We start from the raw sequence: 17,052 nt of genomic DNA on the forward strand, positions 1-17,052 counted from the left end.
AAAAAAATTTGTCAAAATCTATCAATAATAGGAGTTTATCACTGATAGACCATATAGCAAATGTTGGTTAAACCATAATAGTCTATCAACAAGATTTTGCTATATTTGCAATTTTTTTAAAATATTGTTACATACTTAATAATTATTTTAAAAATTGTTATCTATTATAATTACCCTAAATGGAAATCAACCTCTGCTCTTTTAAGAAAAGAATAATTTTTTTAGTAATAGAATTGTAGTAAATAAGAGTGTAAATACTCGTCTACATATATATGTATATATACATATTTGAAGCACACCAATCGTAGAAGAACCGAACAGAAAATAAATATCATAACAAATATGTCAATTATAGATGAGCTAAACCCGATATATGTAATTAGACATTTTTGGGTTAGATATCTTCCGGAAAGGCTTAAAAGGGTACCCCATGCGCATGAGACGCACATGGCACGCATAGTCCGGTTTTTTATTTAAAACGAAAGGAGGTTTCGGAGCGCGTGGGATACCACGCAATGGAAATAGCGTAATTACGTAAACGAGAAAAGCGCGTGGGCTTGGATCCAGCTTTTGCTCTTCTCATTTTCTGCTTTTTCAATTTTCTTTTTCCAACATTGATTGCACTTCGTCTTCCATTTTCTTTTTCCACTTTCTCAATTCCTTTAATCCTTCCCCCTCGTTTTTATGGGTTTCAACGATTATGCCATCTCCATCCATCTAAGCTTAACTTGTAAAATTATTTGTTTATTCGAACAATATCAAAAGCCTAATCTTTAGTTTTGAAAGTTGTTTAGTCGTACAAATTCATCAAAATCATTCTAGTGATGGTGTTAATGCTTTGATTTCGTTTGTATTAGATAACATTGCAATCGATTTGTGACTCTGATCTATGATTTAGTTGTTCTCTCTAATTTAGTTTCAAATTATTTTGAGTTGATTTGTGTAGGTAAGAATGCATGAGTTAATACAAAGAACATATAGTTTAGATTAGCATATGAAAAGTAAGGTTAGAACTCTTATTTGGAGATTACTCACTTATTGCTTTATGGTGGTTGAATGAGGCTATTTATAGATCATTCATTTGAAAACTCGAATTTGGTTACATTGGACACCAACTCTATCGTAGTTGTTCTTTGGCACTCGAGGTTGTAGGGAGACAATCCAGGTATAACTAGATTATTTCTCGATAGGTATGTATTCACTAGTTTAGTTGGTTAACTCAAAGATGGATACATCGACATTTTCTTTTTGGGATTTGTGCTTCCCTAAGCATCCCCCAATATATAAGTTGTTTGTGACCTTTAAATCTTGCTTTAGATAACTCCGGGCACATGAGTTTTTTTTGTTGTAAGTTCATAGTGTGTGTGAGAACTTTTTGTGCTAAGCAAGTGGGGTTGACAACTTCTACTTCTTGGGTTAACTCTAATTTATAGGTCAAAAATGCTCAACAAACCTCAATTTTTAAATGCACATGCTGTTAAATTGACAAAAGAAAAAAAGTCAATCTAATTTATACCCCATAAGGCTAGTCATATGAAACACATTTAAATAAGTTATATAGATGTGTATATACTACCAACGTACCAACGAGACAAGATGGCATTGATCGGTTATTTGCTAAATTAAGTTGGAACAAAACAAGATTATACTCAAAAGTCACTGCTAATTAGATTTCCATGTAATGGAGTGGAAGTATGAGAAGAATTTGAATAGAGAGGTATATGAGCACCAACTTGAAGTTGATAACCCCACCCAAAACACAATTTAGAACCATATTAAAGTATTTTGAACCCCAAACACAAACCGTTATTAATTTTTTTCCATTTAAATAAATAGGCTTAAAGTTATACTCTTATACCCTACACTTAAAATAAGTCGATCCTTCATACTATGATTTAGGTCAAGTTAACATTTCATTATACTCATGTAATTACATCTTTCTTTAAATTACTATCCACCATCGATAATCCAATTACAAATTAAGCAACTTTAATATTTAAAGCAACACTTTGGAGGACTATTTATCTTCTTGAAGAAGTTAAGTTTAATGGGTGGGACTGTGAGGTAAAGTTTCATCAACATGCCAATATTTTAATTGTTATTTCATATATTAATGTAGTTGACAACGACGTAAGTGATACATCGATAACATTTTGTAAAAAACTTCACAAAACATAAAAGATAAGTAACAAAATGTCTCTAACGTAAATACAAGATAAACGATAGAAGTGTTAACTATTTGTCTATTAATTTAAATTTTTTTAATTTTTCTCTTTTTATAATTGTTCCATAAATATCCATATTTTTTCAAAAAAATTAGCTATATTAACATTTTAAATGCATTTTAGGAACTTAATTATTAATGAAAATGTAGCCTTCTCTGTTAAAGATGCTCAAATTTTTTAGGGTTGAAGTCTTGTTTGATTCCTCTAAAATGCTAGCTAGTTCCAATAAATTATTTTATAAGTATCGGTAGAAAGGATCTTCGAGGGAAAGGCCCTTCTAGGGCATAAATTTATTGTTGGAAAATTATTCATGATATTATCTCTACTAAATTTAATTCGTCTTCGAAAGTCATTTACAGTCATTTCTTAACCTAAGTGCAATGTGTTGAAAAATAGTGAAACGTATGGAAATTTTTGTGTGAAGATAGCAAGTAACAAAGGAGATATGGTTCCATTTTATTAAGAACAATATGAACATCCTTTACGATGATAGGAAGCTGTTGAGCAATTTGTACTATTGGAGTCAATGATTGAGAGGGCCTCTTCTCAAGAGTTGGACAAAATTATGACCATTGATTGGCAGATTTGGAAGGTTAGAAACAAGTTTTTAATCCAAAGGCGTCAACTCGATTCTCATTTAATTTTGTACATTAATTAAAAATCACATGATGGATGAACTTGAAGGTAAGCACACATGGTTGTCCAATCTCATGTCTATTGGCTACATCTTTCTTCTATTGAATTTGTGGAAGCTTAATAAAAACAAAACATGAAATTCTAACAAACAAGTGAGGGTATGGTCATCCTAATTCATTTGCTTATCAAAGGTGGAAGAACCGACTTCAAATTCACTTGTTTATCAAAGGTGTAAGAACCGATTCAAAGTGACAATACAATACTATGTTAATCGAGCTATGATTGGTTTGTTCCACGATCCATTTGACCATATATTTGTGTGGTTTATTGTCAAAAATAAAAAATATATATATATATAAAGAAGCGAATGTCAATTATTTGTAAAAAAAAAAAAAAAAAAAAAACTAAATAACGAATTAAATCAATTATTATTATCCATTTCAGCCACGAGCGACTCTCTACTCCTTCCTTCTCTCTTCCTTTCTCTAACTCTGCGCCATTGCCTCTTCACTATACCTTTCTTTCGTTTTCTCCATTTTTTCTCTGTTCCGATCTTTCTTCTTTCTTCAAGATCTGCTTCCATTTTTCTCTCACAATTTCCATTTCTTTGCTCTAATCAACTATAACCAATCTGTTCAAAGAACCCCAATCTTAGTATCTCTTTTCCTCCTATTTTCCGATTTTCTTGTTCCAATTTTTTCTTCGGGTTCTCTCGAGATCGTCGCTATCTGGGATTCTCCAAATTTTAGTTCTTTCCGCCAGTTTTCTTCTTTTAAAAAATTTCAGTATCATCGAACAACTCTGACCCTTGCTTTGATCTGTGTACAGTATTGTTCTCCAGTCATTTTTTTGGAGACATCGCCGAGTTTTGTTGTGGGCGATACTTGTGTTTATACACCATTTTTACATTTCAGTTTGATCCCAGCTATTGATTAAGTATTTAGTCTGTATTGAACTTTGAAAGTAAAGTTTTTGCCACTGTCTTAGTTGAGTTTGCCTTTTGGGACTGCGCCTTTTGGTTTCTTTCTTTTGGGTTTGAGTTTGAAATTGGGTTTTCTGTAACTTGTTTCAAAGCTGTAGGTTGGTGATCTTAAGAGCTTACTGATTAGTTAAGTTATTGGATTACTTACTTGTTGTATACTTGATTCCAATTGACATTTGGTTCTGCGGATCTCTGATTCTGCTCGAGCTCGAAGCTACAGCGTTAGGTGCCTTAATTTTTATATCGATCTGGGAACTTGGAAAGCTTTGTTGATATGCAGCCCGACCAGAGAAGAAAGGCAAGTTTTTGCCTCTTTTGGGGCCTATTATTTTTCTTCGTTTAGTTAAGCTTGAATTTGTGTTAGACAGGACCTCGTGATCTGATGGAAAAAAAATATGTTGCTATCTAATATACTTGGCCTACCTCATCGTACACTTTCGTGTGAATAGCTGTTTTAGATTTTTAATTATAGTTGCTGTATGTTATATGTTAATTTCTTAACGGATTCAAGGTTGGTTTGACTTTAAGCTAGTTGTGGTTGGTAAAACTTCTATATGCTTTTAAGTTGTAATGCTCAGGATGTATCTATAATCATCTTTTCTTTCATATTTCACAATGGAAGGTCGATTTCTTGAAGAAAACAAAATCTGTAAAGATACCTCCTTGTTTCATTTTAGACATGTGAAAATTTAAGAAGCTTACATCACGTAGTATACGTCATTTTGACTATGTTGCCATGATACCGTCCCTGTAAAACAATATTCTTTTGAGTGCATTTTGATCATTGCATAGTGTACTGTTATTAAAGATCTTTGATTTGCCTGCACATATTTTTTGTTGACTTTGCAAAGCTTTATCTGCTGGGAATCATTAAAGGAGGAATAGGCTTACGTAGTTTGAAGCCAAGCATTATCTTCTTCTAAAACCCATATACAGTTTTCTGTATACGTTTGTACCTTATCTATTGTGAGAGTGGTCCCCCTAAAATTGTCAGCATACTCAGAAATGCGAGATTGAATGATGTTTGGATGTGCATTTTGAACAAAATTACTTGAATCATGGACTCCTGTATATTGATTCCACTCTCTCTATTGTGTTTTTGGTGACAATGATACTTATAGTTGTTTAAATGTGATGATGCAGTCCTCCATAGACGTGGATTTCTTCACAGAATATGGTGAAGGGAGCAGGTATAGAATAGAGGAAGTAATTGGTAAAGGAAGTTATGGTGTTGTTTGCTCCGCATATGACACTCATACTGGAGATAAAGTTGCAATTAAGAAAATCAATGATATCTTTGAGCACGTCTCTGATGCAACTCGTATTCTTCGTGAGATAAAACTTTTAAGACTATTGAGACATCCAGACATTGTGGAGATAAAGCACATCCTACTACCTCCATCTAGAAGGGAATTCAAAGACATTTATGTTGTGTTTGAGCTCATGGAATCTGATCTACATCAAGTTATCAAAGCAAATGATGATTTGACTCCTGAACATTATCAGTTCTTTCTTTATCAGCTTCTTCGAGGCTTGAAATACATACACACAGGTCAGAGTCTTATCATCAACAAGTTCATGGATTTTGATTATGTTAGTTTGGAGTCTAATTAATATGTATTTGCAAAGAGCTGAAGACGTAGTTTCTGAAGTGATATGTTTTCTTCTGATACTGATATCATTTCAATATTTACCACTTGTAGCAAATGTCTTCCACCGGGACCTAAAACCAAAAAACATCTTAGCAAATGCCGACTGCAAACTCAAGATCTGTGACTTTGGTCTAGCACGAGTTGCTTTTAATGATACTCCTACTGCTATTTTCTGGACTGTACGTATCTTTGTAAATAAATGTGGCTTCCGGATGATTTCTTAATGAGTCAATTTCTTTCAATTTGAAGTCCCCGTTCTTCATTTCACCATCTCCTAATCTATTGTTTTATATTCCTTGTGATGGTAGGACTATGTAGCAACAAGGTGGTACAGAGCTCCTGAACTCTGTGGTTCATTTTTCTCAAAGGTAAAAGATTTGCTGCTGCATATTTTCGAAAGCTAGCTTAATCTTTATATGGTTTTTTTTTTCTTCAAGAGTAATAGCATAAAGTAGAGTATATTGATAGCCTTTTCTCTCAAATTTATAGGGAGAATATGGTCTTCTATCATCTCCCCTGGTTTCCCAATAGCTTCTTGTAGGTCTACTGGATCCGTTGGTTGGTTGCTTGTTTGTTTGTTTGTGTTTTTTTTTTTAAATTTTCCATGCTGACATCATGGTTTTGAACCTTTTTCAGTCCTTGTGTAGAGAGTGCAAGTGTGCGTCTTGGTATGAAGTTAACTGCTTTTAAGTTTGTGTAAAATTTTTAGTTATATGGTTTGCTTTGCTCTTTATTGTAGACTTTGTAGAATGTATAAGGAGATTTTATTGAATGGTCAAGTGAACAACTTTTGAACTCCTCTCTAAGATGGTCAATGTAGAACAGGTTTAAGACCATAGTCATATAAATCTGAGAAAACTCTATGTAAATGAGTTCAAGAACATTCATCATTACTAATGACATGTAATCACTAATTTCTATTTGGTCCGGCACTAGTTTATAATGATCAGATACATAGACAGGTTTATTGATATCGAAGCTCTTCCATGCACTCTAATTTGTAATATGTACTTCTTTCAGTATACACCAGCAATTGATATATGGAGCATTGGCTGCATCTTCGCGGAGCTTTTAACTGGAAAACCACTTTTCCCTGGAAAGAATGTTGTCCACCAATTAGATTTGATGACAGACTTTTTGGGAACCCCAAATGCCGAAGCCATTGCCAGGGTCTGATTCCTATGAACTACATCATATTTTTATCAAGTTCAAGTTTGCCAATACTTTCGTTTGCATTTCATTTTCTTTTGTTAACTATCTAATCTTATATGATTAGGTACGAAATGAGAAAGCTCGAAGATACTTGAGCAGTATGCGAAAGAAGAAGCCTGTTCCTTTCTCCCAGAAGTTCCCTCATGCAGATCCACTTGCACTTCGCTTGTTGGAAAGAATGTTGGCTTTTGAGCCAAAGGATCGACCTACAGCAGAGGAGGTGAGAGTATTTGTTGAGTAGTTACATTATTTCATAATCCTATTCCTAGCTCACTTGGACAACTGATTAATATAGATCAAATGATTGGTTCTATTGGAGGAGAATATCCAACATTTATGAATGAATCAAAAGATTCTCTTCATGCTGATGCCACTTCAGTTAAATCTTGATAAGTTAGGTAGCTCTCATATTGTATTTACATAATACGATTTTTGAACTCATTCTGCATTTACTTTTAGGCCCTTGCAGATCCATATTTTAAAGGCTTAGCGAAGGTTGAGAGAGAGCCATCTGCTCAACCTGTTACTAAGATGGAATTTGAATTTGAGAGACGAAGGATAACCAAGGAAGATGTCAGGGAGCTTATTTACCGTGAAATTCTCGAGTATCATCCAAAAATGTTGAAGGAATACTTAGATGGATCAGAACCTACTGGTTTCATGTATCCAAGGTATGCACTTCTCATTTCTTTACCCGACACCTATACTTCTTTCATGACTATGTCATTTTGGGGTTTGCGTGGAAGTGTCTAGATTCCAGGATTTTGTAAACATGTAAAAACTGTTTGCTTCTACAGTGCGGTTGACCATTTTAAGAAGCAATTTGCGTTCCTTGAGGAACACTATGGAAATGGTGCAACTGTAGCCCCTCCTGAAAGACAACATGCATCCTTGCCTAGGTATCTCTTTCAGTACTTCAATCTCAGTTATATTTTTTTGGTTATTCATCAGTTAGAGTTGTTGGAATAATTGGATATTAACTTCATTTATTATGCACACAGGCCATGTGTTTTATACTCAGATAACATGGTGCAGAACTCGGCCCAAGTTGCGAATGACCTATCCAAATGTTCCATCAAAGAAGTTGAGAGGCCACAAGTGGATAGGAATTGCAATATTCCTTTGGCTAGAGTTCCTATTCAAGTTCCTCAATCTATTCAAGGTGAGACTGAGCGTAGCTATGCAATTTCTTTCACTTGCATGCTTCTATATTTTTCCACATGTGAAATATAAAATCATTTTTAGAATGGCTGTATCTTCAAGAGCACAGCCACACCGAATACTCAGGTAGCTTGATCAAATCGCTAACGGAGAACATTGATAATAATTTGTTGATCATACCAAGTGTACTGAGGCTCCTCATGTACTTATGAACAATCCTATGTGGTTATACGCTTTGTCATTTTGAAAGATCTTTATCTGCGGAAGTTAAATGAAGCATGTTAGGGACTTTTTGATAGTTGTTCTCAGGAACGTTTTTCTATCTTCAAGTTTAAAAGTACTATGAGAGCATGTTTGGCTTGTGAATAGATGTACAATCTTCTCAATCTTCTCATTACAGTGTTCAAGAGAACAAGTTAACATCATCAACAAACGGAGTTGCGGATTCAAGCTCTTATATAGTCTTGTTAATTTTTGGAGAGCTAAACCTTGTAGGATCAAGGAAGTTGCTTGCTGTACGAAAGAGAAATTATGTTTTAGAACTATTGTATTTGAGTTTTCAGCATGCCCTTTTTTTCTTTTTTAATAATACTTGGAATGTGCTTGAATTGTGAACCACAATTCCTTATGCAGATGGAGCTGCTAAACCCGATTATCTGGTTAACTAATTACAAGTTTCTACTGATAATTTGCAGCAGGCAATGGTGCAAGGCCTGGAAAAGTTGTTGGCTCTGTGTTACGATACAACTGTGGAGCAACAGCTGCGGCAGTGGCACCTGAAGTTCTTGAACAGCGGAGAATGACCAGAAACCCTTCCATTCCTCCACAGTATGCCGGTAATAACTGTTCGTATCCAAGGAGAAACTCATCCTGTAAAAATGAAAGAACTGATGAAGAAGCCATTGAAGGTCCAAATGGGTTGCAGCCTAAACCTCAGTACATAGCTAGAAAAGTTGCTGCTGCCCAAGGTGGACCAGGAAATAACTGGTACTGAATCTATAATCCACTATTCCTTCTGCTGCCTGCGGTTGTTTCAGTGAAGACGTAACCAAGATGCGGGCTTCTACTGAATCTTCTCGTGGACCACCTCCCACGAGTCTGATTGAAACCAACAGCAGCACCATTACACGGGGCGATGAAGTTTAAGACATGATTCATTGGAAAGGCAAAGCAAACTGTACTACTCTATGTTGCTGACAAAGTTGGATTGCTATCTTAGCATTCTTTACATGATAACGTCGTGTTAATGTTCGTCGTCTCAGCTGTTGAAGCATTGGGACTTGCTGCGGCTTACCTGGTACTTGAAATTAGGACCATAATGCTGATTATTATGTTTTCTTTATACGTTCTCTTTTACTTCGCAGGTATAAGTTATAATAGTTGACTAATCCAATCTACTAAGATTGCTATTTGACAATATTTGGGACTTGGAAATCAACCTTAGCTTATTCTCTCTATGTATGAAATTTGTAATTCCATAACTTAAATTTGTACTTTTCACATCTCCTTCACTGTATCATTCTGATAAGCTCCTAAATCATTACGTTTCCAGCTAAACTAAAGGGATTTTTGCCGTATCCGTTGTCTATTTTTTCTCTATTGTTTTACCATTTGATTTATTTGTTCGTTGCGTGGATGATGACTTTTCTTGTTTCCTTAAAAAATTTACCCTTTAGCTTCCAAAGTTTGACTTCAAATTTAGCTTGTAAAAGATTTAGCTCAAATTTGTGCATAAAAAGTGTAATCTTAGACACTATTTTAAGATGTATGTTCAAAAAACCATGATGTAATTTTAAGCAAAAAAACGATTGTATGCCCGTTTTCAATAAATGATAATAATGATATATATCTTGTGCTATGTGGGCTGAAATTTTGAGGTAAATTACGGTTACAACCTGCTTATCCAATTATTCACGGGACATGGTGCCAAAATTTTATCCAAGCATCATAGAATCAAAATGTTGTCTCGAAGATTATTTAAGATCCATTCAATAAAAAAACAAGAGATTTGAGGTTTTTAGTTACCAATTAAAAACACAAGGGTTCCAAGAGCTAGTTGTACCAATTAAAATGGAATTCCTGTCCCTAAACTACAATATATAATAACCTAATGTTCTAATCAAAGGAGTAATATGTTGCACAAAAATATAGAAACCAAGAGTCGTATACACTTTTACTTAAAGCGGTCACATCAAACCCACACAATATACCTCAACACAAAATGTCAACAATCTGAATTGAGTTGTTACAAAATAGTGTCTCTAAATCAACTGAAGTTGAGACAATCTGACCAGATGTGTTTCTAAAATTAAGGGTCAAGAAACGAAAGAAAAGGGGAGAAAATAGCAAACGATCCCCAGCATTTCAAATCATGGGCTTTAGGCTTTGAGCCAACGATTTCTACAGAATCCTGCGACTTCGAATTCTCTGATATATGGTAAATACACGATATCATTTCATCAATTACAGACTACAGACACGTAACATCCAGATTTTTACAAATAGGATACCCAAAATAAATGCTAAAACTCAGAATTTAGAATGTGAATTAGCAATCATTAGTGCATTACAGACTGACCATGTTTTGAATCATAATGACCTCTGTGCACATCGCTTTCTCTCTACTATCTTATTCATGAAGACAAATGGTTGGAATGGCGTTAGTAAACAGCTTTGATGATGATCAAATCATCAATACAACCTCTGCCTTACCCGTCTTCCATTCACGTAACTACCATCTAACACTGTTCCATTTCCATACCCGCTGCAAGTAATCACTGCATGCTCCGTCACCCTTGCTACATATTCTAGTAGTTCAGTGAGAACCGATGGGCAGCTCTCTTTCAAATATTCAAACCCCTCCGTTTGCATTACAGCTGTAGGACAAAAATATATTATATTGACAAAAGTGTACTCTTCCCATTACTGCACGAAGACTTCTAACGAAAAGGGAGATGAAATGGAAAATGTAGCTAAGGTTCAACTGTGGACCGATGTTCTTCAATGAAAAAGGGAAAAATGTAAAACGTCTCGACAAACAAGTCAGTATAAAAGTACTTGGAAAAACAAAATACCTCTCAAATTCTCCGGCAATGCAATGACTTTCAAACATACAGCTTTTAGTTGGAAACAGTGATGCTGCTCAGCCAATGCCAATGTCGTTGCCACTGTATTTATAGCAACGTCCTCACAAAGTTTAGCCTCGCATAGCAATTTGAGTCTGTCAAGTGCATATCTGTCTGCTGCCGCAAGTAGATGCTGGGACATCAGAGTGGAAGCCCATTTTGAGTTTAAACCTACAATTTCTTGCATATCTGGTAGAGCATCCCAGTATATGAAATGAAGCAATGCCTGTAATTGTTTAGACAACAAAGGAAAAAGAAAATTATCATAACTGGATGGCAACTTGGTAATGAAATTGTTAAAAGTACAGAATCATTAAAGTATTTTTAGAAATCCAGTTTAACACCCCCCCAAAAAAACATGAAGAAAACGTGAAACACATTCCAAAGCTTATAGACTCCTAATTCTCCGATACCCACATAATCTGAATTCAGATTCACCTGCTATTATTCTAACGAATTTTTGAATTAAAAGAATTGGAAGAAATAAATCCCCCACCATACATAGTACCAATTAACTACCTGAGAAAATCAAATCAAATCGATCGAAAGAACAGAAATGATAAGCTGAATAGAAAAAATCCTAAAAAATACAGACAGAAGCAATCCATTGAAAGATCACATTGGTACATCCCACCAAAAGACAAGTTAACACGAAAGGGAAAGAGCACCTTAAATACTGGGGCTTCCATATCTTCGACTTTTATACACTCAGTATTCTGGTCCTTCAGAGGGCCAAAGAGTTGTGCCCTAAAGACAGGTGACCGCGCAGCAAGAACTAACTTGTGGGCAGAAAATGTTTCCCCATCTACTTCAAAGTTCACATCAGTTAGTTTCCCACTCTCCAAAAGCTTCCCAAAATGCTGGCCTATATCAGAAGGTGGTGGTGTTATGGAGTAAATCTTTGGTCCCTCTGTATGGGACTTAACAACACCAACTACACAGTGGATTTCAAGGCAGTCGTCCTTTAGGAAGTCGGATGTTTCTAAAACTGTTCTTTTAAAATAACGTTTATACCCCCTGTAAAAGAAATAAAAGAAAACTATGTTATATCCTTTCGTTCATCGTTCCAAAATAAAAGAAACAAAAGCCTTTCTTAACAAGTGAAGAGATGGGGCACAAATCCTGAAATTGATTAAAAAAAAAGCAAGAACAGGATAGATAAGAGTATAGAATTGTGCTATGTCTGGAGATATACATACATACATTGTTGTGTGTGCGTGTGTTTGGAGGGGTTCTTTCATCTGTCTCATTAGAAGAACAGACTTACTGGTCATTACACAATCCTACAATCTACGTAAGAGTATAGTTCTATTATTATTGTTATTCAGCAAGAAACAAGCAATCCATTTAGAAAAAGAGAACAAGCGACTCCAATTTCTTTACTACTAACATGATCACTCCAAACTTCCAATGGCCTCAACAAACACCCAACTAAATTCCTTCTGAGTCCAAAAAGAAGTTATTAACTGTACCAAATTTTCAACCTAGAATATTGAGTGAGAACAATATCTACACAATTAGTAATGAAAGAATTACATGTGAATCTCATCCATCAATATGAATACGATGGGATTTCCCAAACTTCAAGACCACAACACTGTGAAAGAGAATTTAATTATGCCCGGGGGGGGGGGGGGGGGGGGGGGGGGGGTGGCGCTCCGCCGGAACGAATCTCAGGTGGGCGGTGTTGTCAGGAACAAAATCGGAATCGTTTCCATTTTCATCATTTCAAGCTGCTTACCATACGATTCAAGCAGTTCCTAGAGAGTGCAGCGGCCGCAAAATTTCGAGTAAAGTAGCCTTATCACGATTGATTGATTAATCGAACTTATTATCCTCATCAAAAGAAGAATAAAGAGCCCCTTCATAAGGATCGTCCACAATGACATCATTGAAAACTAAATCTGAGCTTCCTATAGTTATAATACTCTTCTATCAAATTGAATAAGCTTTCCACATGTGTCTTTGGGTTTTTGTTTCCCATTTAAAAATGGGCTTTGGAGGAAATCCCAATCAATGTTAAAACAAACTAACTTCAGAATTCAAATCAAAACCATGGAAGTTATTAAGGGAATAAGATTGGTTGTTCAAAAAAACATGGGATGAATTAAGAATTCCAAAAGACAAAGCATTATCTCTTTGCCCATCTGAAGATTTGTTGAGAGGGATGGAATGCACTGAAAGATGAGTCTTTTATAAATCAAATTATCGAGCTAAGAGACCACAAAAGCTATTAACTAATGCTAGTAAATTTAGTAAATTTGATTTTGTAGTTAATAAATAAGGAAAACCCTTAATTACTAAAAGTTTTTAAAAATAATGAAAAAACCCAAGGCTTCACATAGGGAGCGTCGTAATTTTGTTTAGTTTTCTTTTTCTTTGATAGAAACAACTTTTTCATTGAAAAAAATACACGGACGTACAAGAAACTAAACCCACAAAAAACAGGACCCCCTCTCTACAAGAAGGGGATCCAACTATAAAAAAATCAAGTCTAATGGGTAATTACAAAAAGTTTATAAATTGAAACCCAATAAGAAACATGAAAACGAACAATAGACCAAATGTCACCACTCTCCCTTTCAACCCCCCTAAACATCCTCCTATTCCTCTCAAGGCCGTCATATTTTGTGAGCCTCGCCTAACAGGTGAGAGGCCAGATCTGAGCCTTGAGCCTAGATGCACCTGAGAAGGCTTTTTCTACAAACATTGCAAGAGATAACAGTAAATTTCGATGTTAAAGCTTATTAGATGGGAAAATTAGTCTCTTGGCGAATTGAAATATTGCTTTTCAGCTCATAAAGAATGGAGGCTTGGGACTTAAGAATTAGAGCAAAGGGAATGAAGCAGATATCAAAATGGTTTAGCGGTTTTTCAAGGAGAGAATAGATTTGGCACGAAAGGGTATGAAATATTTAGGGGAAGGAGGAAAGAAGTGGTTCACCAACTACAAAATGAAATGGACAAGGTCCTGGGTAGAACATAGCTAAAGGGCATGTACTGAACCCCTAATGCAATTAGGAGTTCGAAAGAAAATCTTTGGAAGATGCTTGGTCCGGCAGGCGGCAGCTGATCCCACTGCTCGATTGCCTAATTTCTGTGCATTGGCGGCCCCAATTGAAAAGGTCAGTGGCTCCAAAATAAGCATACAAAGGGCTAGCCAGCAAGCAATAGGTGAACAGAAGATACCTGACCGAATTGGTATTTAGAGGAGCTAGAATGTGCATCCTTCAAGGGCAGTTCTCTATGTAGTAAAATGGTCTTAACCTCAACTACTACTGACAAGAGGACTATACAAAGGAAGCTACCTAATAGGTGTGATGAATGGGATAATGCCTCAAAAATGTATAAGCACAACCAGCTTGCCATAAAACAATACATGAAGTACTTACATCAGAAAGAAGAGCATAAATAGAATTCAAACAACGAGACCATTGTTAGATCCCAGCAACAAATCAACGCAACAAAATACTTACCACATGCTTCCTCGATATTTAAGCGTATAAGGACCACTCTCGAGTCTTCTCTCGAAATGGCTGTGCACCTTGTGGTTCTCCTTCCCACTTTGATCCAACAACGTCAATTCAAAAAGGGCTCTAACGTCAGTCCCTTCACTCGCCAACGCTATAAAAACCGAGACATACGATGCGTTATCCTCGACGCTCTTCCCGTCTGGGTAAAAATATATAGCAAACGCATATCCCCCAACCATAAAGGTATCAGACGCGATGTATTTCCCAATCCCCATCCCTTTATTAAGGGAATACCCATTGATCTTGAACTCATGCGATCCATTGACGGTCTCGAAACGAGAAGTTGAAAAAGTCACTGGTGGAGGCGTCGGCGACCGAAGATTTGAGTAGGATTTAGAGGTATCCCTGCAAGATTTAATCGTGCCCATTAACTGAAAAATCGTATACAACAAATTTTGAAGGTTCCGTACAACAAACTCAGCTCGAGAACCGTCGTCAAAGAAATCAACACTCGATCAAAGAATTAGGGTTTAGGATTTGAAGAGGGGAAAAAATCATCACATAGACGAATTGGGGGTTTCCAGGAAGGGAGAAACAAAATCAATAGAGGGGAATTAGAAAGAGATAGCCCCAGAATCAAGGTATTAAGAAAAAAAATTTGGGAAGGAGGACGATGTTCTTGTGGAGTTCTTAACTATGCAATCGAATTATCGTCGTTTGAGGGAAAGAAAAAAAGAGAGGGAGATGAAAAGAGTATTATGATTGGATGAAAGAAAGATCGCAAAATAACAATTTGAACCTCAGATTTTACAATATTATCAATTTGGGGTTTCGGGTGGGTCTCTTAGCTTTGAATGCTTTCTTTTCTTTTTTTCTTCTCCTTTTCCCGAGAAGGAAAGAAAATGGCGGATTAGCTTTAGGCTTAGCTATTTGGCCTTACGAGTACACAGCGCTTAAACAAAACAAAAGCAAGAATTTTTCCTTTTTCTTTTTGCTCTTTTCCTTTTAACCTTAAAGAAATTGGTATTTTAATTTATAACGATTACTTTTCAAGAGCATTGCATGCTGGAGAGTTTTGACTTGAGTCACTAATTTTGACATACTTTTATTGATTATTCAAACGAGTTGGTTGGGGATGATTTGGAGGGATGAAATTTAGTGCCAGATGATTGTATTTATGATTGATACGAGGGTAAATTGCCAGAGATTGGCTTGGTCTGGATTCAATCTATGTTACGAACTTAAGAAAGGAAGTTTCATAAAACTCAATCAAGGTGGGACACTGACTATTGAAGAAAAAAAATGAAGGCTTGACTTGTTTTCTTTGATATTACCATTTCATGTAATGATCCTAACAAGCATATTAGAAACGGAAGTATAAATAGAAAGCCTCGTCTCGTCTCGAGTATGAAACTACTTAAACTTGACTCATTCTTAATCTTAATATGAGTTTTTTAAGTTGTGATATCTCATATCAGCAATGATGATTTAATTATCATTTTAAGCTCTCAAATGGTTAGGGTATATATATATATCCCAAAATTTGTTGAATGAAAAGAGAATCTTATCATGGTGTAGAAAAATAAAATTTAAAAAATAACATGTAATGTCGTACAATAAAATCTTAGATAATCAAAATTGTACTCAATATATAGTACAATTTTCATAATGTTTTTTTAGGGGCTCTTACAAATTTAGCAAAATTAGTTTGACTAATTAGATTCATAACACACCACTTTTAAATTTGCAAAAATGGTAAAGTTCAAGTCTAGTTCACATTTGAAAAAGAAAAAATTACAAAACTACCTATTAGAATTATCAACATTTTCACGCATCACTTGATTTGTTGTTGATACACTTGTTATGCTTTGGTTATACACTTCACGAATTAAATAACACTTGATACATATCATTGATTTGATATACTTGATATCTTGTTAAATACATTTGTTAAACTTTGCAAATACACTTAATCAATTAAAGACATTTGATGCACTAAGCACGATACATTACATTGTTGATACACTTGATTAGATTTAATACACTTGATAAGTTTGATACACTTAATATACTACTGGTAAACATTTTATACTTTCACGATACACTTGACAGATTTATTACACATGTTGCGGTTTATATGTTTGATACCCGTGATGTACTGTTGGTACATTTTCTATATCTACTGATACGCTCGATTAATTAAAATATACTTGATACACTTGAGGTTCTGATGATACACTTAATATACTTCACTTGCACACTTGGATACATATTATATTTTTGCTATACTAAGTTACATCATTCATATACTTAATAATACTACATTAAATTGCATAATTTTTTTTTTTAAATGGAAATCATGTAGTAAGTATACCAACCAACTAATACATATAATATAAATATATCACAACACTAATATACAAAACTGATATAAAGTGGGAGAAAAAATAACGATTGTCGCCTTAAAAAGTGAGAGAAGAAATATGAGATGATTAGGACATTAAAAATGGGAGAAGAAATAAGTTATTAAATGGTAGTTTGAGAATAATAAAATATTTAAGATAAAACGTATCTTAAAAAGTGAGA

General features: G+C 35.1%; 2 protein-coding genes across 3 annotated transcripts; one reads left to right on the forward strand and one right to left on the reverse strand.

Moving 5' to 3' along the window:
• The first annotated feature begins 3,302 nt into the window (after positions 1-3,302).
• LOC103497917 (mitogen-activated protein kinase 15) lies at positions 3,303-9,445 on the forward strand. 2 transcript variants are annotated; one of them, XM_008460323.3, is made up of 10 exons: positions 3,303-4,141; positions 4,987-5,395; positions 5,547-5,674; positions 5,804-5,863; positions 6,516-6,665; positions 6,772-6,927; positions 7,167-7,378; positions 7,505-7,606; positions 7,709-7,869; positions 8,567-9,445. In XM_008460323.3, the coding sequence occupies exons 1-10, from the start codon at positions 4,118-4,120 to the stop codon at positions 8,860-8,862; spliced, it is 1,698 nt and encodes a 565-aa protein (XP_008458545.1). In that variant the 5' UTR covers positions 3,303-4,117; the 3' UTR covers positions 8,863-9,445. The 2 variants fall into 2 exon arrangements, with proteins under 2 accessions (XP_008458545.1, XP_008458544.1); XM_008460322.3 differs by having other exon boundaries at positions 3,304-4,141; positions 8,564-9,445.
• An 820-nt stretch (positions 9,446-10,265) lies between these two features.
• LOC103497916 (BTB/POZ and MATH domain-containing protein 2-like) lies at positions 10,266-15,389 on the reverse strand. The gene is made up of 4 exons (XM_008460321.3): positions 14,470-15,389; positions 11,662-12,010; positions 10,943-11,219; positions 10,266-10,744 (listed from the first exon to the last, which is right to left on the reverse strand). The coding sequence occupies exons 1-4, from the start codon at positions 14,892-14,894 to the stop codon at positions 10,560-10,562; spliced, it is 1,236 nt and encodes a 411-aa protein (XP_008458543.1). The 5' UTR covers positions 14,895-15,389; the 3' UTR covers positions 10,266-10,559.
• Positions 15,390-17,052: the final 1,663 nt, after the last annotated feature.

Source organism: Cucumis melo, chromosome 11 (genome assembly GCF_025177605.1).
Source record: "Cucumis melo cultivar AY chromosome 11, USDA_Cmelo_AY_1.0, whole genome shotgun sequence".
Classification (NCBI taxonomy): Eukaryota; Viridiplantae; Streptophyta; class Magnoliopsida; order Cucurbitales; family Cucurbitaceae; genus Cucumis; species Cucumis melo.